At 52.4% G+C, this 25,355-nt stretch overlaps 1 protein-coding gene across 3 annotated transcripts in view; it reads right to left on the reverse strand.

Moving 5' to 3' along the window:
• Positions 1–25,355, reverse strand: part of c11h8orf34 (chromosome 11 C8orf34 homolog) — a 701,484-nt gene that overhangs the window by 171,156 nt on the left and 504,973 nt on the right. For all 3 annotated transcript variants that reach the window (XM_072467615.1, XM_072467614.1, XM_072467616.1), the window contains exon 9: positions 6,019–6,110. In XM_072467615.1, the coding sequence (XP_072323716.1) occupies positions 6,019–6,110 (92 nt within the window). The remainder of the gene's footprint in view (positions 1–6,018; positions 6,111–25,355) is intronic.

Genomic DNA, 25,355 nt, shown 5'->3' on the forward strand with positions numbered 1-25,355 from the left:
CGTACCTCGCATCCTTCACCGAAGACTTCACAGACCTCCAGAAGAAGCAGGTCCTCCACGCATGGGGGAGCCCAAGAGTCTTTCTCCTCATCAGGGATGCCCCCTCGTATGCGGAGGCAATAATGCTACTGAAGGGACAATATGTGAAATCCGTTAACGAGGTGTATGCTAGGCACCACCTTGCCATGAGACGGCAATGTCCTGGGGAATCCCTTGCAGAACTCCGTGCCTTGTGCATACTCTGCCGGAACTGTGACTGCCGGGCGATATCGGCTACCCAGCACGCGGAGCTGCTGATCAGGGACGCTTATGTCGCAGGCATGAAATCAAACTATATCCGCCAGCGATTACTGGAAGGGGGGACACTCAGCCTCCCAGAGACACTGCAACTCTCCAACTCGCTGGAGGTGGCCTCCCAGAACATGGAGGCCGACACCTCCAACCGCACGGTACCCTCGTGGGCGCAGGCATCAACTGACCCAGGTGTGACGCAAGCCTGTGCCGCGCAGCGGCCCACTAACGGCGCAGGCCCGAGGTGCTATTTTTGCGGCCAGAGTAATCATCCCAGACAACGCTGCCCGGCACGGAACGCAACTTGCAACGGCTGTGGGAAGAAGGGCCACTTTACAAAAGCCCGCCAGGCCCGATCTACCCCTAAAACTTCTAGGCCCAGCAGCGCTGCCTGCTGCCTGTCGGGGCTGCCCCCAGCTGCCGCGCCACCCGCCATGTGCGACCGGTGGGCGAAGCCATCTTCAATTTTGGCCGCCACGTGCAACCCATGGGGGCCGCCATCTTTAACGCATCCTCCAACCGCCACGTGCGACCCACGAGGGCCCCCATCTTGGACGCCATCACCGCTGCCAGCCGCCACGCGCGACTCATGGGGGCCGCCATCTTGGGACCACACCGCAGCCTCCCGGGAGCCCAGCTCACCTGACTGTACGCTGGCTGCCGCTACCTCCGACCGGCCTACCAACCGCCTTCTGAAGGTCATCTCCATCACGCTCGATCAGTCCCGGCCACACCGCCTTGCGAAGTCTATGATGACCGTCCGGATCAACGGGCACGAGACGGCCTGCCTTTTCGATTCTGGGAGCACAGACAGCTTCCTACACCCAGATACGGTAAGGCGCTGCTCCCTCCCATTCCTACCCGCGACCCAGAAAACCTCCCTGGCTTCCGGATCCCATGCAGTAGAAATCCAGGGGTACTGTGTCGCCACCCTTACTGTACAAGGCGTAGAGTACACTAACTTTAAGCTCTACGTCCTTCCCCATCTCTGCGCTGCCCTATTACTGGGGCTCGACTTCCAGTGCCACCTCCAGAGCCTTACTTTAAAGTTCGGCGGACCCCTGCCCCTTAAGGTCGTCCCACTCTCACTCTTCGCAAATCTCACCCCGGACTGTAAGCACGTCGCTACCAGGAGCAAACAATACAGTGCCCGGGACAAGGCCTTTATCAGGTCAGAGGTCCAGCGACTCCTGCGAGGGGGGATCATTGAGGCTAGTACCAGCCCCTGGAGAGCCCAAGTGGTGATCGTCAAGACTGGGGAGAAGCACCAGATGGTCATCGATTACAGCCAGACCATCAACCGTTACACGCAGTTCGATGCGTACCCACTCCCCCGCATATCTGACATGGCCAATCAGATTGCGCAGTATCGAGTCTTCTCCACGGTTGACTTGAAGTCCGCGTACCACCAGCTCCCTATCCGCCCAGAAGACCGGCAATACACTGCCTTCAAGGCAGATGGCCGTCTCTACAACTTCCTCAGGGTCCCCTTCGGCGTCACCAATGGGGTCTCGGTCTTCCAAAGAGAAATGGACCAAATGGTTGACCAGTACGGGCTGCGGGCCACGTTCCCGTACTTAGACAATGTCACCATCTGCAGCTATGACCAGCAGGACCATGACGAGAACCACCGGCACTTCCTCTACACCGCTAAACTCCTAAACCTCATCTATAATGGAGAAAAATGCGTCTTCCGCACAACCCGCCTAGCCATCCTCGGCTACGTCGTGGAACACGGAGTCCTAGGGCCCAACCCCGACTGCATGCGCCCCCTCCTGGAAATCCCCTTTCCCCAATGCCCCAAAGTCCTGAAGAGATGCCTGGGGTTCTTCTCGTACTATGCCCAGTGGGTCCCCAACTATGCGGACAAGGCCCGTCCACTGATCAAATCCACCGTTTTTTCCCTGATGGCTAAGGCCCGACTGGCCTTCAACCGCATCAAGGCAGATATTGCCGAAGCCGCGATACACGCTGTGGACGTGTCCATCCCATTCCAGGTGGAGAGCGATGCGTCTGACTTTGCTCTGGCCGCTACACTCAACCAGATGGGCAGGCCCGTGTCTTTCTTCTCCCGTACCCTCCATGCCTCCGAAATTCAACACTCCTCCGTCGAAAAGGAAGCCCAAGTCATCGTAGAAGCTGTGTGAGATTGAAGGCATTACCTGGCCGGCAGGCGATTCACTCTCCTCACTGACCAACGGTCGGTTGCCTTTATGTTCAATAACACACAGCGGGGCAAGATCAAGAATGACAAGATTCTGAGGTGGAGCATCGAGCTCTCCACCTACAGCTATGATATCTTGTATCAATCCGGGAAGCTCAATGAGCCCCCAGATGCCCTATCCCGCGGTACATGTGCCAGCACACAGGTCGATTGACTCCGGGCCCTCCACAATGACCTCTGTCACCCGCGGTCACGCGTTGTTTTCACTTCACCAAGGCTCGCAACCTGCCTTACTCCATCGAGGAGGTCAGGTCCGTGACCAGGGACTGCCAGGTCTACGCGGAATGCAAACCGCACTTCTATCGGCCAGACAGAGCACACATGGTAAAGGCCTCTCGCCCCTTTGAGCGCCTCAGCATCGATTTCAAATGGCCCCTCCCCTCCACTGACCGTAATGTGTACTTCCTCAACATTGTTGACGAGTACTCAAGATTCCCTTTTGCCATCCCATGCCCCGACATGACCTCTGCCTCCGTCATCAAGGCCCTGCACAGTCTTTTCACCCTGTTCGGGTTCCCCGCCTACATACATAGTGATCGGGGATCCTCCTTCATGAGCGACGAGTTGCGTCAGTTCCTGCTCAACAAGGGCATTGCCTCCAGCAGGACGACCAGCTATAACCCCCGGGGAAACGGACAGGTGTAGAGGGAGAACTCAATGGTCTGGAAGCCCGTCCTCCTGGCCCTAATGTCTAAATGTCTCCCAGTCTCCCGTTGGCAGAAGGTCCTCTCCGACACGTTCCACTCCATCCGGTCGCTCCTGTGTACAGCCACCAACGAGACTCCTCATGAGCGTATGTTTGCCTTCCCCAGGAAATCCACTTCCGGGGTCTCGCTCCCGTCCTGGCTGGCAGTACCAGGGCCCATCCTCCTCCGGAAGCATATGAGGAGCCATAAAACCGACCCCCTCGTCGAGAAGGTCCTGCTCCTCCGTGCAAATCCACAATATGCCTATGTGGCACATCAGGACGGGCAACAGGACACAGTCTCCCTTCGGGATTTGGCACCTGCAGGTTCCCCAGCAACCACCACCACCACCCCCGATCCTGCACCGTCTTCCCCTGCCCACCTACCTCACGAGCTCACACCCGCAGGCCCACCGGCGACAATCACCACCACCTCTGCCCATACACCATCCCCCCTTCACCGACTCAACATTGGGGTGAAGAAGAAGACAACACGCTCCCGGACGCGCAGGTCTTGACACCGGTGGCCACACCACAGCCGGGACTGAGGCGATCACGGCGAAGGTCAAGGCCCCCGACAGACTTGGCCTTTAAGACCACTTCACACCCCGCCAGATTCTTTTTTTAAACAGGGGGTGAATGTGGTAAACCACGGTATTGCATTGTATTGCATTGTGTTGCGTTGTACATGCCTGGGCTTGTCCAGGCTGGCTCCGCCTGTGGCTCCTCCCCTCGGGCTCATGTATAAAAGTGCCAGGTCTCCGCCTCCGACCCAGTTCGGGTCAGAGGCCAGGAGGCTTGCTGTTTAGTGTATTAAAGCCTCAGTTACATTCATCACTCGTCGTGTACTTATTGAAGACATATCAATCTCCAAAACATAAACGTTTCACCATAGACATACATGATTTGAGGTTGGCTGTAGCGCTGTTGCCCACTCTGCATCAGATTTGCAAGTCACTCTTGATTGCTTCAATTTTGTATGCAAGGTACTCAGTCTGTCCTTGATTATTAAACAAACAAAACTCAGACATCAATCCACACCTGGTCAGCCAAATATGCTGATTCCCATATATTTTGAATCAGAGATTCTGGAATATGTTGAGCTCTTCCCATACTTTGGGAGCCTCCTCTCACAAAAGGTCTCCAGGGGGGGATCCAATAGTGAATGAGCTGGGTCAGTTATACCTTCCAAAAACCATTGTAGTGAGTGTTTAACAACAAAGACTTCCGCAAATCAACAAAAGTCCTCACCTACAGAGCACTTGTTGTCAATGTACTCCTGTACTGCAGTGGCTGTATCAGTGGCACAGAAGAGCGCGAGATAAATTCCATCAGTAATGCCTCCACTGCATCCCCTGGATTCAATGGGAGGATCAACAAACAAATGCTAGTGCCCTTCTTGAAGCCAGCTCCACAAGTATTCAGACAAAACTCCGGCAAAATGAAGATCAATGGGCTGGACACTTAGGCCGGATGGGCAAATGCATTTACCCACCAGGGGATATTTTCTAAACTCTCAAGCACCAGCGTTCCATGGGAGGACAAAGAAAACACGCCGAAGACATGCCAAAACTCTCCTTGAAGCGTGGCAACATTGATATTAATGACTAGGAGGAGCGTGCTACCAATCATTCAAAATGGTGACAACTTCTCCATCAAGCTGCATTGCGCTTTATGTCCAAATGTCTTATTGATGAGGCAGAGTGGCAGCAAAGAAGAAAAGAAAAGGAAGCAAATCCAGCACTCCGGATCCCACTACTACGTGATGTCCTGTGCCATTTGCCCAAAGATCTGTAGGTTGAGGATCAGCCTGTTAAACCTCATGAAGACCGATGGAAGAATCTCATGATCCTGAGTTGATGTCATCCTCAAATCGAGGGAAAACCAATGACGGCAATTTAAGAAATGGAACAGCAAGATTAGAATAGGATCCATCATGAAATTCAGCAGAGCTTCTGCGTTCCCAGATTGTCCTTTCCTCCATACTTCCTGCCACACTTCCCACCTTGCTCTAAATATCAAGGCCTCTATATCAGACCTTCCCTCAGCCTTTTAATTTCCAAGAAAAAATCTCCAGCCTGTTTTATCTTTCCTGGTAAGTATAAACTCTCAGTTCTGGTATTGTACTTGTAAACCTGTTTTGCACCTTCTCTAGAGTATTTCTAACCTTCATATAATATGTAGATCAGCATTGTGCAGAGTAAGCTATGTATGATCTAACCAAGGTTCTACATAAATACAAGATAATTAGTGGAATATTCCTAGGCCTACAAAAGTGGGTTTAAAGGCAGGCCAGGGAACCAATTTGCAGACTCAACCATTTGGTCGATGGGCCAGGACATTTCTGGCTCTGGACAACCTTGCCAGAGACAGGTGCACAAACATTATCTTCAAAGGAAGTTATTCTTAATTGCTTTCAAGAATATTTGAACTATAAGAGTGGCTTTGCCATAGACCACTTGGACTCTTTGGCAAATCCATGATCTCCCCATATCTTTTGGAGGAGCTAAATCACTGATTTTAATATTTAAAGCTTGACAGACATTGTGTAATTAATTCATCTGTTGGTGCTGAATTGAACTTGGGGATAAAGATTTTTAGCATACATTCATGCCCAAATGCTGCACCCTCACAGTTTGTGGAACCTAATACTATCTATTTTACATAAAACAATAGTCTCAAGGCCCAATTTTAATTCCAGGACAACTTTTGCGAGATGACTAGCATTGTGAGTTGGTAACTTACTTGTTGCTCAAGAAATTAGACTGCTTTATTCAAAATAAGTTTTATTTTTTGGAATAAAAATATTCTTACTTACACACTGTTTGGGGCTCAGGGACTGCTTGTTCAGGGGAGTGTGATATCTGTGATCCATCATCAGATTCTTCCATTAAACGATTTCCCTGGAACCTAAGCAAAACAAAATAAACGCGTATTATTAATTTTGTACTCAATTTCATTGTATTTCAGTAAATCATAGAATCCAGAATTTGAAAGTGCCACTGCATTTTAAGGCAGTTGACTTACCCGAACAGATTATGTAGAGTGAATTAAATTTGATTCTGAATGATGAAAGAATATGAACCTATCCAAAATATTTTCACAATAAATTGACAAAATCAGACAAAAAAAATTGCATGAAGACAAACTCATACAAGAAGGCTAATTCATTATAATGGTACATTGAGCTAACCTTGGGGAAGATTTGTGTGTAATACTGAAGTACAGATACCAAAATTGCCCAATAGAAGCATTTCAGTTAGGATGTCATGAACAATAAGAATATCTTTTTGGCATTATTCTTACGTTCATGGGTGACATTTATGACAGAAACAATGTAGATTATCATAGAATTTACAGTGCAGAAGGAAGCCATTCGGCCCATCGAGTCTGCACCGGCTCTTGGAAAGAGCACCCTACCCAAGGTCAACACCTCCACCCTATCCCCATAACCCAGTAACTCCACCCAACACTAAGGGCAATTTTGGACACTAAGGGCAATTTAGCATGGCCAATCCACCTAACCTGCACATCTTTGGACTGTGGGAGGAAACCCACGCACACACAGGGAGGATGTGCAGACTCCGCACAGACAGTTACCCAAGTCGGAATCGAACCTGGGACCCTGGAGCTGTGAAGCAATTGTGTTCTCCACAATGCTACCGTGCTGCCCTATGTAGGCAACATAGTCTTAAAATTATGGCTTTCTTTTGGAGTTGTAATTAGACTTTACAACTTTTTTGTACATGTTATCTGCAGATTTATGAATATCTTCATGAATATTTTACAGTTTCTTTTGAGTGTCTGTGGGCTGGGTTTTAGGCTACTGAGCACTGGGAGCCAGGTGAGGTGGGGAAACATCTGTAGCTTGTGAAAATGCAATGTGCTTGTCAGTGGCAATTTAACTCCACCACTGTTTTATAATTTTGTTTCCTGGTTTCCCAACCAATTAACTTGAGTGGGTTTAATGATGGCACACATATGACTCAATTTAAACTCCAATATTTAAAGGGTCATTGCAAACATGAAATTTGATAGATTGTGGAATTGGGAGAAGAACACAAGGCATTTACAGAATAGACTGCACACCTTCAAAGATTGCGCCTCGTTTTAATGATGCCTTCCTGGGTGTGACGCTGGGGTTCTTTTGGCTCCAAAGGAGATGCTGCTGTCCATTGATGAGTGGGTGAAACCAAGCAGTGAAGCAAAGACGGCATAGTTGGAGGTTGCTCATGAGTTCATAACAGGAATGTGATAGTATACTAGTGGATTGAATATTGTAGTTTAATGACCTAAGCAGACCAGGAAAGGTGGGAACAGTGGCACATTCATCTACATCATGATGTATTATTTAAACCTGCTCTTTCTTCTCAAGTCGACTCTAGCACATCCCTCCTCACACCAACTGACCTTGCAGGTTCTGCACTTCCTCACATACCCATCTGATCACATATCACTAACACGCAATGTCACCTTGAGGCTATGTCATGTCTTTCCCTCAGAGGCATCCTCAACAGATTCTCTTCACACATCCATTTGCTATTACTCTTATCCATACCTCCTTTTCCTTCTGACAGGAGATACAATCACAGAACACAAGGGAAAGGCAGAGAGCTGAAGATGATCCTCCAGTCATGGTGGAACTAATAGCTGCAGAGGAGGTGGTATTGGACATTAATGAAGCCTCAGTGTGCTTGGCCATTCGAGATGGGGCCTCCCAGCCACTTGAGGATGTTGTTAAATATCACACAGCCTCATGGCATTCAATACTCATTTATGTTGACTTGATGTCAACAGCCATTGGATTATGATCACATTCATTTTTTGTTTTTTAAATAATTTTTATTAAGGTTTTCATAAAATATCAATAACAAAATGAAAAAGGAACCCAACAGGCTTCAGTACAAAACACAGTTAGAAAAGCAACCCTCCCTACCCCCCTCCCCCGTGTACATAAATAATAAATTAACATTAATACCCCGACTTAACACAACTGGTATAAACACCCCCCTGGAACCTCCAGTGTAACTAACAGAAACAGAAATAAAGTAAACCCACCCCCCCCCTCCGAGTTGCTGCTGCCATTGACCAATGTCTACCGTTCTGCCACGAAGTCTAAGAATGGTTGTCACCGCCTAAAGAACCCTGGTACCGACCCTCTCAAGGAGAATTTCACCCTCTCCAATTTAATGAACCCTGCCATATCGTTGATCCAGGATTCCACGCTTGGGGGCCTTGCATCCTTCCACTGAAGAAGAATCCTTCGCCGGGCTACCAGGGACACAAAGGCCAGAATACCGGCCTCTTTCGCCTCCTGCACTCCCGGCTCCTCTGCCACCCCAAATATTGCGAGCCCCCAGCCCGATTTGACCCTGGATCCTACCACCCTCGACACCGTCCTCGCTACGCTCTTCCAAACTTCCTCCAGCGCTGGGCATGCCCGGAACATATGGGTGTGATTTGCTGGGCTCCCTGAGCACCTAACACACCTGTCCTCACCCCCCAAAAACCGTCTCATCCTTGTCCCGGTCATGTGTGCCCTGTGCAGCACTTTAAACTGTATGAGGCTGAGCCTCGCGCACGATGAGGAAGAGTTCACACTCCCTAGGGCATCTGACCACATCCCTTCCTCAATCTCCTCTCCCAACTCCTCCTCCCGCTTACCTTTCACCTCCACCACCGAGGCCTCCTCCTCCTCCTGCATCACCTGGTAAGTTTCCGAGATCTTCCCCACTCCCACCCACCCCCCCAAGAGCACCCTGTCCTGTACTGTGTGTGGCAGTAGCCGCGGGAATTCCACCACCTGCCGTCTGTCAAACGCCCTTACCTGTAAGTACCTGACGGTGTTCCCCGGGGGAGCCCGTACTTCTCCTCCAGCTCACCCAGGATCACGAACTTCCCGTCCACAAACAGGTCCCCCAACTTTCGTATCCCTGCCCTGTGCCACCCTGAAAACCCTCCACCTGTTCTCCCTGGGGCAAACTGGTGGTTCCCCCGTATTGGGGTCCACGCCGAGGCCCCAACTTCCTCCCTGTGCCGCCTCCACTGCCCCCAGATTTTGAGGGCAGCTGCCACCACCGGGCTCGTGGTATACCTCCTTGGAGGGAGCGGCAGCGGCGCCGTTGCCAGCGCCCCCAGACTCGTACCCACACAAGACGCCGTCTCCAGCCTCTTCCATGCAGCCCCCTCCCCCTCCATCACCCACTTGCGCATCATCGTCGCATTGGCGGCCCAGTAGTACCCACATAGGTTGGGCAGCGCCAGTCCCCCCTTATCTCTACTCTGCTCCAGGAACACCCTTCTCACCCTCGGAATCCCTCGCGCCCACACAAACCCCATTATACTCCTGTTAACCCGCCTAAAAAAAGCCTTCGGGATAAACACGGGGAGGCACTGGAACAGGAACAAAAACCTTGGGAGCACCGTCATTTTGATTGACTGCACCCTACCCGCCAAGAACAGCGGCAACGCGTTCCACCTCTTAAACTCCTCCTCCATTTGCTCCACCATCCTTGTAAAATTAAGCCTATGTAGGGCCCCCCAGCTCCTGGCCACCTGGACCCACAAATACCTGAAGCTCCTCTCCGCCCTTTTTGTGGGAGCTCGTCAATCCCCCTCTCCTGGTCCGCCGGGTGAACCACAAACAACTCGCTCTTCCCCATATTGAGCTTGTACCTCGAAAAGTCCCCAAATTCCCAAAGAATCCTCATTACCTCCGGCATTCCCCCCACCGGGTCCGCCACATATAGCAGCAGGTCGTCCGCATAGAGCGACACCCTATGCTCCTCCCCACCCCGCACCAACCCCCTCCAGTTCCTTGACTCCCTCAGTGCCATAGCCAGAGGTTCAATTGCCAGTGCGAAGAGCAGGGGGGACAGGGGACATCCCTGCCTCGTCCCTCGGTGCAATCGAAAGTACTCGGACCTCCTCCTGTTTGTGGCCACACTCGTCATCGGGACCTCATACAACAGCCTAACCCACCTGACAAACCCCTCCCCAAACCCGAACCTCTTCAGCACCTCCCACAGGTACCCCCACTCTTCCCTAACGAAGGCTTTCTCAGCGTCCATCGCCACCACTATCTCCGCCTCCCCCTCCCTCGCCGGCATCATGATAACGTTCAAAAGCCTCCGCACATTCGCGTTCAACTGCCTCCCCTTCACAAACCCCGTCTGGTCTTCATGGATGATCTGCGGCACACAATCCTCAATCCTCGTGACTAAGACCTTTGCCAGCAACTTGGCATCTACATTTAGCAACAAAATCGGTCTGTAAGACCCACATTGCAGGGGATCCTTGTCCCGCTTCAGGATCAAGCAGATCAGTGCCCGGGACATCGTCGGGGGCAAAGCCCCCCCCCTCCCTTGCCTCATTGAAGGTCCTGACTAGCAACGGGCCCGACAGGTCCATATATTTTTTATAGAATTTGAATGGGAAACCATCCGGCCCCGGTGCCTTCCCCGCCTGCATGCTTCCTATCCCTTTGGTCAGCTCCTCCAGCCCAATCGGGGCCCCCAATCCCGCCACCAGTCCCTCTTCCACCCTTGGAAACCTCAATTGGTCCAGGAAGCGGGCCATCCCTCCCTCCTCCCGTGGGGGCTCGGATCGGTACAATTCCTCGTAAAAGTCCCTGAAGACCCCATTGATGCCAACCCCACTCCACACCACACTCCCTCCCCTGTCCTTAACTCCCCCGTTCTCCCTAGCTGCGTCCCGCTTCCGAAGCTGATGCGCCAGCATCCGGCTTGCCTTTCCCCCATACTCGTAAATCGCCCTCTGGGCCTTCCTCCACTGCACCTCCGCCTTCCTGGTGGTCACCAGGTCGAATTCAGCCTGGAGGCTGCGCCTCTTCCTCAACAATCCTTCCTCGGGCACCTCCGCATACCTCCTGTCTACCCTCACCAACTCCCCCACCAGCCTCTCCCTCTCCCCCCCGCTCCCTCCAATCCTTGTGGGCCCTAATGGAGATCAGCTCTCCCCTCACCACTGCCTTCAGCGCCTCCCATACCGTCCCCACTCGGACCTCCCCGTTGTCGTTGGTCTCCAAGTACCTCTCTATACTTCCTCGGACCCGCTCGCTCACCTCCTCGTCCGCCAACAGCCCCACCTCCAAGCGCCACAACGGGCGCTGGTCCCTCTCCTCCCCCATCTCCAAGTCCACCCAATGCGGGGCGTGGTCTGAAATGGCTATTGCCGAATACTCAGTATCCTCTACTCTCGCTATCAGCACCCTACTCAAAATGAAAAAGTCGATTTGGGAATAAGCCTTATGGACATGTGAGAAGAATGAAAATTCCCTAGCCACTGGCCTTGCAAATCTCCAAGGGTCCACCCCTCCCATCTGGTCCATAAACCCCCTCAGCACTCTAGCCGCCGCCGGCTTCCTACCCGTCCTAGACCTGGAGCGATCCAGTGCCGGATCCAGCACGTGTTAAAGTCTCCATCCATTATCAGGCCCCCCACTTCCAAGTCCGGGATCCGACCCAACATACCCCGCATAAAACCCCCATCGTCCCAATTCGGGGCATACACATTGACCAGTACCACCCTCTCTCCCTGCAACTTACCACTTACCATTACGTACCTACCGCCATTATCTGCCACAATGCTCGACGCCTCGAATGACACCTTCTTTGCCACCAAGATCGCCACCCCTCGATTTTTGGCATCCAGCCCCGAGTGAAACACCTGACCTACCCACCCTTTCCTCAATCTTACCTGGTCTGCCACCTTCAGGTGTGTCTCCTGGAGCATAACCACATCCGCCTTGAGCCCCTTCAGGTGCGCGAACACGCGGGCCCGCTTAACCGGCCCATTCAGTCCCCTTACATTCCAGGTTATCAGCCGGATCAGGGGACTATCCGCCCCGCTCCCCCGCCGACTAGACATAACCCCTCCTCGGCCAGCCACGCGCCCGCACCCCACACCCGGCCCGTTCCCCACGGCGGCATACCCCCGTCTCGACCCCCCCCCCCCCCCACTCGCTCCAGCTCCCCCTTGACCATAGCAGCAGCAACAGGACTGCAACACCTCCACGTTCTCCCCCCCCCTGGCTAGGACCCATGCTAGCTGATTTACTCCCCCCATTGCACTTCGGCAAGTCAGCTGACTCCTACTGACCCCGGCACTCCCGCCTCTCTTTCGACTCCTCCCATTGTGTGACACAATGTGACCCTCCTCTCCCGTTCCCCATCCATAGGCTCTCCCCCTCCCCCTTCCATTCTAAGCGCGGGAAAGAACCCTCGCTTCCCTGGCCCGGCCCCTCCCCCTCTAGTCTTCAGCGCGGGAAAAAGCCCGTGCTTTCCACCTACCCGGCCCCGCCACCTCTGACGCAGCTCCTTTTACAGGCCCAGTCCCCTCACCCCTGTCTCGGACCTCCTCCTCCCCCGCGGGGCCCCATCTCACCGCCGGCCACCACCCCTGTTCCGTTTACCTACCCCCCTCCAAGAGCCCCCCCGACCAACCCAACCAAAACAGTGCCCAACCCGCCCCAACCACCCTCACCGACCCGAAAGAGAAAAACACAGAGAAAAAGAAACCAGGAGCAAAAAAACCTTATGAACCGCAGTCCCCAAACGCCCATCCCGACCCTCAATCTGTGTCCAACTACTTGGCCTGAACAAAGGCCCATGCCTCCTCCGGTGCCGGTCCTTGTAGGTGACCCACAGTCGCACCGGCTGCAACATGCCAAACTTCACCCCCTTCCTGTGCAGCACCGCCTTCGCTCAATTGTACCCAGTCCTCTTCTTCGCCACCTCCGCACTCCAGTCCTGGTATATTCGAACCTCCACGTTCTCCCACCTGCTGCTCCTCTCCTTCTTGGCCCACTTGAGCACACACTCCCGATCAACGAACCGATGGAACCTCAACAGCACCGTCCGCGGAGGCTCGTTAGCCTTGGGCCTCCTCGCCAGCACTCTATGGGCCCCTTCCAGCTCCAGGGGCCCCTGGAAGGACCCCGCTCCCATCAGCGAGTTCAACATGGTGACCACATAGGCCCCCACGTCCGGCCACTCCAACCCCTCCGGGAGGCCCAGAATCCGCAGATTCCTCCGCCTCGACCGATTCTCCATCTCCTCGAACCGCTCCTGCCATTTCTTGTGGAGCGCCTCGTGCGCCTCCACCTTTACCGCCAGGCCTAACATCGCTTCCTCGTTGTCGGAGATCTTTTGTCGAGCCTCGCGGATCGCCACCCCCTGGGCCGTCTGTGTCTCCAGCAGCTTATCAATAGAAGCCTTCATCGGCTCTAGCAGGTCTGCTTTAATCTCTCTGAAGTAGCGCTGGATACCCTCCTGCTGCTCCTCCGCCCACTGCATCCATGCTGCCTGGTCTCCGCCCGTCGCCATTTTATTCTTCTTCCCTTGCACCTTCTTCGGGTCCACCACCACCTTTTTAGTCACCCCGCTCCTAGTAGAAGCCATATACTGTCGGGGAATTGTTGTAATCTCCTTCCCACACTGGGAAACGTCGAAAAAGTGCCGTTGGGGGCCATGAAAAGAGCCCAAAAGTCAGTTTTTGCGGGAGCCGCTGAATGTGCGACTTAGCTCCGCATAGCCGCAACCGGAAGTCGATTATGATCACGTTCATGATAATCATTAAAGCATGTTTCTCTTGACAATGCTTATTCATGTCTTCAATCTCTCACAGAGTCAAAACTGTCCTGCAGAGGGTGATCCAAGAGCAGGAGGATGACTATTCTTCAAAGGAGGTTACTCATTTTGTAGGTGCACCATCACAAAACTCATGCCGATCTTGCAAGAGCTCAGATGCACACAATTCAGTGGGACCAGTAAAAAATATAAATTTGTTTTCACCTGATACCCACAGTTTACAAGTGAGAAATGGCACATGGTGGAGACAGGCTCAACAGAAGCAAGTCTGCATTGGAAGGAGCACAATGCTCTAAACTCTGCTCAGCTGGATGCAGGTGCTGGACCTTGGGAAGTATAAGAGAAGAGGTTAATTCTGGAGCAGTAACAAAGAATGTGTTATGTACGCAGGCTTCGTAGCTGCACAGTAAACACTAGAAGAGAGTGGAAGAGTCTGCCTCAAGCCTGATGTGCATGATTTGTAGGATTTTGTGACAATGTGATAGAGTGGCCACCAGCATGCAGCAACTAAGGTGGCCATCAAACGAGTGCGTGCAGGCCCTCACCAATGGCGTGCACACTATGAATGCCATCTTAAAAATGATGAATGAAGGATGAATGAAATTCTAGACTTAACCATTAATTACCCCACTGATCTGCAGCAAGGTGTTCTCCAGCTCATTGCCATCAGCGAAGTGCACAGGGCCCAGGTAGAGCAGTCTTTGACAGGGTCCTCATGAGTTCCGAAATCCAGCCAAGAGCATCTGAGCAGTTAAAGCGGGAGTCTGAGCAACTTATAATTGAACCACCGGGATTGCAAACTGGAGATGTGCAGGGAAGAGGAAATCATAGAATCATAGAATTTACAGTGCAGAAGGAGGCCATTCAGCCAATCAAGTCTGCACCTGAGCTTACAAAGAGCACCCTACTGAAGACCACGTATCTACCCTATCCCGTAACCCAGTAACCCCGACGTAACATTTTTTTGGACACTAAGGGCAATGCACCTAACCCGCACATCTTTGTGGGAGAACGTGCAGACTCCGCACAGATAATAACCCAAGCCTGCCAGGAATCGAACCTGGGACCCTGGAGCTGTAAAGCACCTGTGCTAACCACTATGCTACCGTGCTGCCCTGTGTAGTTGCATGACTGTGTTACACATTGTTGGAAGGTTGAACTTCTATTTTGAGCCACATAAATATTATTTGTTCACACCACATCCCAGTATGTCCCATTTTTAGTTGCTGTCAGGCAAATGACCCTTTCAGTTGTGATGAATGATAAGACAGAAATTGATGCTGTAGAATAGGTTGATGAGGGATGGTGTTACGAAAAGGATGCATAGCGGCTTGCAGGATTGTTGCAGGAAAGGGGAGGAGAAATAGGCTGGGTGGACTCATGAAACCTAAGTGAACCTCACAATAACTTCCCAGCAGCAATATGTTACGATGGCCACATCATTTTCTGCCTCCTCTTTCTCTGTCCGAAGGGATTCTATGCTCTGCAGTTTGTTCCCTCAGCTGATCCAGACCTCATCGCTGTGCAGTGTTGTGCAGGGTAACCATGACCATTCCAGAGATGCTGAATGGTGAACACTGAAGGACATAGGTTAGGTGAATTGGCCAATGATAAATTGCCCTTAATGTCCAAATTGCCCTTGGTGTTGGGTGGAGGTGTTGAGTTTGGGTAGGGTGCTCTTTCCAAGAGCTGGTGCAGACTCAAAGGGCCAAATGGCCTCCTTCTGCACTGTAAATTCAATGATAATCTATGATTAATCTAGGACAAAGGTTCGGCACAACATCGTGGGCCGAAGGGCCTGTTCTGTGCTGTATTTTCTATGTTCTATGTTCTATGTTCTATATCCAATTTGCTCACTTTAGGTACCTTTTTTAATAATAAGAGCAGCATTTTCAGCATGCTGATGAATTGTTCAATGGCACATTAGCTTTTCATGTGGCTTTCAAAGTATTGCTCCTGCAACTCATTGGTTGGGCTCCTTACATGTGCCATTAGCCTTGTTTTACGTGGGTATCCTCCTCTCCGAGCCTGCAAGTCTGCCTTGAGGTGGGAAGAGTTTAGAGAGGATGGAATGTCACAGGATGAGAGCATCATGGTTGCTGCCTTGGGATCTTATGGAAGGCATAGAAACATCTTTTTGTGGCTGCAGACAAGCTGTACATTGATGGAGTAGAAACCTTCAAGATTGATGAACACTCTTGGATGATCTGAAGTTGCCTTAATTGTACATGTCTTAGGATAAACCCCCTGCAGCTGTGCAGGGAAGCTAACCAGAACCACACACGTGAGTGCCCTCTCAAATGGACATCATGGTGGCTCAGGTGACAAAATTGTTTGCTCTGCCAAATGAGCCATTGGTCACTTGCCCGATGTATTATAGCAGGCTGACTCTGAGGGCCTGCAAGTGCCTTCAGCAGAATCCTGGAAGGATCCAGAGGCAAATAAGTTGAGGACAGGGGTGACTTTGACAACAACTGATAAAGTATAGCCACCAGGTCCTCTTGGAAGCAGGTCTCATTCCAACAGGCTGTAAATACCTGCCACCACCAGATCCTGAACCTACAGAACACTGGTGGCTGACATGTCGAAGAAGATTATTATATGCCTGTAGACCCTGGGCTGTGGTTTGGGCCTCCTACCAGCAGTTTCTCTCTACTCATCCGCTCTCTCCTATAGAACTGCTGGTGGTGAGTAGCAGGCTGTTATTGCTCATGCTGGTCCTCTTCCTGCTTCGCCTATTGACACGGTTTGTCATTTTGCGCCTCAGTTGAGCTTTAAAGTCAAATGGTATTAGCGGCACCCATGCTGATCTAGATAAGAGCTAAAAAGTGGAGATGCAAGTTACAAACCTGTATAGTTGTCAAAGTAACCTCCCAGATTGTGAAAGAAACCTCTCAGCACAAGTAAGCTTTTCACACAAGCGGACAAGAAAGAAGCTGTGAGCTGTCAGTACCTATCGGTATATTTTCCTGTCATGACTTCAGTTTTCAATTGCCGCTGTGTTCTTGCCTTGCTTTCACTGGCAAGTTCCAGGAAGTTCGCAAAACACATACACCCACAGTTAAATTACAAAAGCCTTGTTAACATTGCAGTAATTGAATGATTAATATATTGAAATTGATAGCCCGTCTCTCCCGAAGTTCATTCATGCATGTGGTCTAACATGCTGCAGTCAAAGGTGGAAATCAATGGGTTGGAGTTGGTTTCCCAATGCGGGATCAATTGTCCCACTTTTAAGCTCCCAGCCACTTCCAAAGCCCTGCTCTACTGCAAGTTAAAATTCAGTGCTTTGTGTCAGTTTGTATGAACCTGAGTGAGGAAAAATGAATGTAATCTATCAAAGAAGGACTTTAAAGTAGTGAAATTACAGCTATTCAAGCAATAGAATCTCAAGTATCCGCAGTACTTTGCTCTAATTTACTTTCCTTAGTCAGACGGAAGCTGGCGCTAAGGTTTGCCCCTACAACACTGGCACTACCTGTGCACCCTATACCACCTCCCTGGTACGACATGCTGGGTCAGTGCGCAGTCAATTCCAGCCCCACTTCACCCTGAGTCGCAACACAGTTGAAATTAGCTTTTATTTTAAAATATGGGCGGGATTCTCCGTCAGCCGATGCCGAAATCGGGAAAAGCGATTGGGCTGTGAGTCGGTCTTGATGCCAGACTTGTGCCAGATCCTGCCTGACTTGTGCTTAGATGGTCCCCTAATTATATTTGGCAGGCTTGCCCCCTCCTCTTATGCCCCCATGACATCAGGAGGGTGACAACTCCTGCACTGTCTGAGAACTTACTGCCACTCTCCCTGCCACTTGCACTGAGCCAATGGCTCCTGTTTCCCAATAGCCGAGCCCCCTCTCTGTGTCAGTCATCCTTTCACGGCATGGGGGCTGCCGCCTAGTGCCAGGAACATGGGTTCAATTCCAGCCTTGCGTGACTGTGGGTGTGCAGTTTGGACTTTCTCCCCATGTTTGTGTGGGTTTCCTCCGGGTGCTCCGGTTTCCTCCCAGTCCAAAGATGTGCAGGTTAGGTGAATTGGCCATTCTAAATTGCCCTTAGTGTCCAAAAGAGGTTAGGTGCGGTTACTGGGTTAAAGGGATAGGTTGGAAGTGTGGGCTTAAATGGGGTGCTCTTTCCAAGGGCCGGTGCAGACTCGATGGGCCGAATGGCCTCCTTCTGCACTGTAAATTCTATGATTCTATGATTCATGTGGTTAGGCAGTTTGCCTTTCTTATATGTAAAAAAACCAGCAAAAATAAGCTGCAGAGTTCAGTGCATTACGCCAATATCTGTGGTCTCAGAACAGATGCCTGCTGCTTATTATGAGAAAACATTTTGTCATCAACCCTTCTGACACTAAGGTCAATATTCAAATCTCTGTATGTTACTGCTTATCCAGTTTACTGAGGAACCTACTTGTCTATAGAGGAAGGAAGCATTTCGTACCAAAACACATTTTAATTACGAAGCTATTTTATTAACCACAGTTTTGAAAGACTTTATTCATTCTTGTGGAACTGTCTTCACTTGCAAGTGATGATGATTAAGCTCAGTCTAAGTGCCCAAAACAAGGCGTTTCCTGAGTGAAATCAAACTGTAAAACCACATGTGAAATTGGCAAGTCTTTAATTCTTGATCTTTAAAATAGTGCCAGTAAATAAAATCAAATGTTTTGCACTGAAGATAAATGTTTCTCAGCTGTCTGATGAATGAAGTGCTGGGAATGTGGCTGACGACTCACAAGTGACCTGTATCTCCAGCACTGATTATCAAACTCTGGGATCAGTATTCAACAGAGCACGAATTGAGAAAACAAAACAGCATCTTAAATCAAAACTCAAATCTGTTTGCTACTGTATGAAGCAGAAAGAATAACCAGTCATCCAAGGATCATTGACAGAGATAAGAGAAGAACATTTTGCAAGGACCTGAGCAATAAACAATCTTTCACAATAGACTCTGGTGGGTGCACCAGAGGATGTCTTAAGTACAACACTGAGGATGTGAAATTTATAAAACAAGTGAGTTTTGTGTGACCCTAAGTGACAGGAGGGGAGAGATATTTATGACATATAAGTGAGCTCAAATTTTAATCTTGGCTGATGTTAGAGGTGGAGTTTTACCTAAACAGGCCCACATGCAGAGTGGAAGTCCAGAAGTGGGAACCCATTTGTAATCGAGGAGGGCTTTGCCACGCCTCTTAAACTCAGTCTTGACATGAGCATCCTGTTTCCAGGTTTCCCAATCATTTGAAAAGGTCAGGCGGGATGAAGCGCCAATTCTGTCAAAGGAAGGATTTCTATTTAAAGGGATGCCGGCCGAGGTCAGAATGGCTACAGGAAACCTGTGGCGTGAAGGTTGTTAAAGACAAAGGCTGGAATTTTCCAGCCATTCCCGCCAGCGGGATCTTCCAGTTCCGCAACAGCGAACTTTGGTTTCCCAGAGGTGGTGGGTGCACAAAATAATAATAATCTTTATTAGTGTCACAAGTCGGCTTACATTAACACTGCAATGAAGTTACTGTGAATATCCCATAGTCGCCACATTCCGGCGCCTGTTCGGGCAAACTGAGGGAGAATTCAGAATGTCCAATTCACCTTACAGCACGTCTTTCAGGACTTGTGGGAGGAAACCGGAGCACCCAGAGGAAACCCACGCAGACACGAGGAGAACTTACAGACTCCACACAGACAGTGACCCAAGCCGAGAATCGACCCTGGACCTGTGAAGCAACAGTGCTAACCACTGTACTCTCGTGCTATAAGTAAACCAATGTTTTCTTTCAAACGGCAGAGTCTGCTGTCAAATATGGTACTCGAGCACTCAATCGCCCTGAATAAAGTGAGTATTCCCTCTATGTTAGTCATAGAGTCATCGATGTTTACAGCATGGAAACAGGCCCTTCGACCCAGCTAGTCCATGCCGCCCAGTTTCTATCACTAAGCTAGTCCCACTTGCCCGCATTTGGTCCATATCCCTCCATATCCATTCTGTCCACGTAACTGCATTTTAAATGACAAAATTGTACCCGCCTCTGCCACTGCCTCTGACAGCCTGTTCCAGATGCTCACCACCCTGTGTGAAGAAATTGCCCTGCTAGTCTCATTTGTATCTCTCCCCTCTCATGTTAAACCTATGCCCTCTAGTTCTAGACTCCTCTACCTTTGGGAAAAGATGTTGACTATCTAGCTTATCTATGCTCCTCATTATTTTAGGTTGCATCATATGTTGTGTTGAATTTATGTTAGGGGTACAGTGGTTCAGATCCCATACATAACAGCTAGGGGCAAGCCCGTTTCTGGTTGGCAGCCACCCATAATTGGAAACCCATAATAGGAAATAATGGGGAACTCGGTTGATAGTGGCGGGCCCAGAATATCTCGCCACCAGCCAATGGTCGGCTGCCACCGTGAAACATGCCACGGCTGCTGGCTGGGATTTTCAGCCACGTCCATCAGGATCTCCTTGTCCTGCCAAATGTAAATGGGTTTTTGGCAGGTCCATTACATCCCTTAGCAGGTCTGGCATGGTGGGGCTGGAAACTCTCAGTCAAAGAAATGGAAGGAAGACGGAGAAAGGCTGCTCCCCAGTTCTCTGAGTCAATCCTAAACATTATGCTGAAGGTGGTGAGGGCCAGAAGGGACGAATTGATTTCCTCTGGATGGGAGAAAGAGACCAGACATCCCAACAATCAGGCATGACTAGAGGTAGTGGAGGTTGTGAGCAGCAGGAATGTGGTACCTAGGACTTGGCTACAGTGCTCCAAAATGTTTAATGACCTTAGCATTTCAGCAAAGGTTAGAGGCATAACACTTCCAGATATCAACCATCTCTCTCTGACCTCCCTAGCATGCTCTGGCACAGCACTCCTCTTACTACCACACCTTGCACTTCCAGAAGTTTCTTTCTCTCCAGGCACCTCCTCAAATCTTCACCTCAACAGACAACACACACCCTCATCCCTTTGCCCTCTCACATCCATCTCTCAGTCACCCTCCACAAAGTTTCTCATTCCATCCTCAACACACATTCAACTTCTCACTCATAACTCTCTGCCTTCTCTCATTGTAGCGGAAGTGATCCTGCAACTCCAGGGAGAGGCAGAGAACCAGGGAATGGACCTGCAGTCAATGGCACTCTGACCACAATGGAGGATACTTTAGAGATTTGGCAGGGTTACACAGGCAGTAGTCTTTAACGATCGAAAGATGGGGATCACCCACAGACCTGGTGATAGCATGAAATGATGCACTGCCGTTTGACAATTACATCCACGCAAATTGTTATGATATCAAGTGTGAATCCTTCCTCCATGTCAGGGTGATGGAGGAGCTAGTGTGGGAAGAGGTCAAAGAGTCCTTTGAGGAAAACAAGCACTCTGAGGGTGCACCATTACATGACTTATGCACATCCTTCACCAGTGCAGATACCCACACCTCAGTGGATATTGCAGTAGAGATAGCCAGGTTGTCACATTCTCGCCAGGTAGGAGAATCGGCGCGGCACCGCGCGAATCGCGCCACGCCGCCCCGACTGCGATTCTCCCACCCCCCGAAACCAGTGCCGCGTGAATCGTGCCGGGCCGCTCGGAGATTTGCCGCAAATGGCGAGCGGCGATTCTCCGGCCCGGATGGGCTGAGCGGCCGCACGTAAACGGCCTAGTCCCGCCGGCGCCGTCCACACCTGGTCGCTGCCGGCAGGTACTCGTCGCGAAGGCTTGGGGGGCGGCCTGTTGGGAGGGGTGGGGGGAGGGGGGGGTGGGGAGGGGGCTCCGTTCCCGGGGTGGCCTCCGGAGTGGCCTGGTACGCAATCGGGACCAACCGATCGGCGGACCGGCCTCTCTGTCGGCAGGCCTCCTTTCTTCCACCGGCGAGCCTGGATCCATCCGCCATGTTTGTGCGGGGCGGCCTGGGGGAGGACAGCCACCGCGCATGCACTAGTTGGTGCCGGCCCAACTGCGCATGAGCAGGACCCAAGGCACCGCGTCTTTTACGCGCCGCCGGGTCTCTGACGCCGCGCCGAGGCCCTGCCCCCGTAAATCACGCGACACCCCTGCTAGCCCCACGAAATGGAGCGAGAATAGGGGGCGCGATTCTCCACTCCGACGCCGGTTGGGAGAATTACCTGGGCCACCAAAATTTCCAGGGACGCCGGGCCGACGCCCTCCCGCGATTCTCCCAAGCGGCGGGAACGGCCCGGTCGAGTTTCGCGGCCCGCAGGCCGGAGAATCGCCGGAGACACCCAAAATGGCGATTCTCCGGCACCCCCGCTATTCTGAGGCCTGGATGGGCCGAGCGGCCAGGCCAAAACGGCGGGTTCCCCCCGGCGCCGTCCACACCTGGTCGCTGCAGTCGTGGGCGGTGCGTGAACGCTGGGGGGGGGCGGCCTGTGGGGGGGCGAGGGGGGATCCTGCACCGGGCTTCACCTTGAATGTGGGGTGGCCCGCGATCGGTGCCCACCGATCGTTGGGCCGTCCTCTCTGAAGGAGGATCTCCTTCCTTCCGCGGCCCCGCAAGATCCGTCCCCCATCTTCTTGCGGGGCGGATTTGGACAGGACGGCAACCACGCATGAGTGGGTTGGCGCCGGCCAACCCGCGGATGACGTCCGTTATGCGGCGCCGGCCGCGTCATCTATGCGGCGCCGCTTTTACGCGGGCAACAAGGCCTGGCGCGGGTAGATGACGCGGCCCCGATACTGGCCCATTGTCAGGGCCTGAATCGGTCGGGACCGGGGCCGTTCCGCGCCGTCGTGAACCTCAACGGCGTTCACGACGGCGCGGCCACTTCGGCGTGGGAGTGGAGAATCCCGCCCAGGGGTCTGGGAATGGGCGCTGACGCCGGAGTAAAACACTCCGGATTTTACTCCGGCGTCGGCACTTGGACTCCCTTTGGGAGAATCCCGCCCCACATGTGAGCAAGAACTAGTGCTGGAGACAAAGACAATACTGGAGAATCCCCATTGCAGAGCATAGGACACTCCAAGCTTGATGGCTAGCTACATGGAGAATCAGATGCTGCAGCAAGTGAGTGTATGCTGACCTAGACTGATGGCCTGTCTACTCTGACTGCCACTTCACACAGGGTGGGGGAAAACCTTGGCTTGATGGCATAGCTGATACGCAACTAAGTACTCTCCAGATCTTGGCTATCAGGGTAGCAGGGGAGTGCAGGTGAGAAGGAAGACAGAGAAAGGGCAACAGGCCATAGAGATACATCACAAGGCACTCGTACTTCTCAGTTCTTGCCGTCCCCTCCCCCTGACAAAACCATATATGTTGCTTTTTCTGCTCTATCTGACGATGATGTTGGCCATGGTGAGTTGCTACAGTAAGTTTTATATATAACTACAAGGGGCGAAATTCTCCGGAAACGGCGCGATGTCCGCCGACTGGCGCCCAAAACGGCGCAAATCAGTCGGGCATCGCGCCGCCCTAAAGGTGCGGAATGCTCCGCATCTTTGGGGGCCGAGCCCCAACCTTAAGGGGCTAGGCCCGCGCCGGACAAATTTCCGCCCCGCCAGCTGGCGAAAAAGGCCTTTGGTGCCCCGCCAGCTGGCGCGGAAATGACATCTCCGGGTGGCGCATGTGCGGGAGCGTCAGCGGCCGCTGACGGCATTCCCGCACAGGCGCAGTGGAGGGAGTCTCTTCCGCCTCCGCCATGGTGGAGACCGTGGCGAAGGCGGAAGGGAAAGAGTGCCCCCACGGCACAGGCCCGCCCGCGGATCGGTGGGCCCCGATCGCGGGCCAGGCCACCGTGGGGACACCCCCCGGGGTCAGATCGCCCCGCGCCCCCCCCAGGACCCCGGAACCCGCCCACGCCACCTGGTCCCACCGGTAAATACCAGCTTTGATTTACGCCGGCGGGACAGGCAATTTCTGGGCGGGACTTCGGCCCATGCGGGCCGGAGAATTGAGCGGGGGGTCCCGCCAACCGGTTTCGGTCTCCGGTACCGGAGACTTCGGCGGGGGCGGGGGCGGGATTCACGGCGGCCAACGGCCATTCTCCGACCCGGCGGGGGGTCGGAGAATGACGCCCAAGATTTTAGAAATACTGGGCGGCATTCTCCATTTGCCGACACCAAAATTGCGATTCTCCGTCACCTCAACAGCGACGTCAATGCATACCTGAACGCACGTACAGTAAACAACGTTTGTACATCATTAGTGTGCCCAACCCGGTATTCTCCAAGGGTCTCCACGATTCCCCTCCTCCAATGGGAAGAGTTCCCGATGGCTTGGTTCACTGGTGCTTATAAAAATTGTGAAACCGGCGTGGTAGCTGATGAAGGAGAGAGAGAGAGAGAGAGGAGATAGGACACAGAGAGGCGCGACTGTGGGCTGCCGGGCCAGACACTGGCCGGGCTGGGGGGGCACTGCCAGAGCCGGGGGAGGGGACTGACAGGGCGAACAGGCCGAGAGGCCGGGGTGACCACCCACGGGACTGGGGCTGTGCCGAGGCACAGACTGCCATTACCATGACCATCTTGCTGCGCACCCACTGACCACCTTGGCCCCTGGTTCTGCAGAGCGATACCGGCCGTAAGGGTACTTCCACACCCCCATGCCCTTCCCTGAAACCCCCCTCTCCCCCGCCACATCCTTCCCAGCCGGCCACCACCCTCCGGTGGTTCAACCAGGGCAACACTCACCGTAGCCCCTATGGGGCACACGGTGCATACGCCTGACAGGAGTAGTGTTAGCTGCCGGTAGCCCTGGCATCAGGGATGGGCGCCAGGACCAGAGGCCCCCATGGTGCCGGCCAGGGGTGCGGGGATGGGGGACGACATGCTGGGGGCAGAACCCGTGGTGCCAATCTGGGCCACCATGTCGCCATCGGACCTGGTTGGGCACGGGGGTACGCACCATGTTAACCTGTCACCCTTTCACTGCCTGCAGACAATGGATATTGGAATTCAGCCAGCAAAGGGGCATTCATGGTGGTCGATGAAGCCCTGGGGATGCCTGCAGCTGTACGAGCGGGAGCTGCTCAAGGAGAAGGAGGAAGCTACAGCAGCAGAGTGTGCAGCAGCGGAGGGTGCAACACTGGAGCATGCCACAGAGGGACAGGGAGCTGCCCAACAGGCGGAGGAGAAGGAGGTGCCAAGGAGGCGCCGCATGGGAACTCGTGTGTACTGGTACCTGTCATTCGAGGACCTGCCGCACCGGATATGCCATTGAAGACTCCGGCTGAGCAGGGAGACAGTGCAACATATCTGCCAGATGATGGCACACCTGGCACCACGAGTGTATGGGGGAGGGCACCCGCTCCCAGTGGCCGTGAAGGTGATGGTCGCCCTGACCTTTTACACAATGGGGTCCTTCCAGTCACCAAGTGGGGACCTGTTCTCGATAGAAATTCATTGTTGAAGCAACTGAAAATGGTTGGACTAAGGATGGTTCTGAGGAACTCATGTAATGGTGTCCTATGCTGAGATGCGTGTCCTAAGCACGACCATGTTACTTTCTGAGTTATGATTTCAGCCGTTGATGGGGTTTACAGCTGTGATAATGTTTGTGTTAAACCTCAGACAAATTCTGTTGATGTT

Source organism: Scyliorhinus torazame, chromosome 11 (assembly GCF_047496885.1).
Source record: "Scyliorhinus torazame isolate Kashiwa2021f chromosome 11, sScyTor2.1, whole genome shotgun sequence".
NCBI classification, from domain to species: Eukaryota; Metazoa; Chordata; class Chondrichthyes; order Carcharhiniformes; family Scyliorhinidae; genus Scyliorhinus; species Scyliorhinus torazame.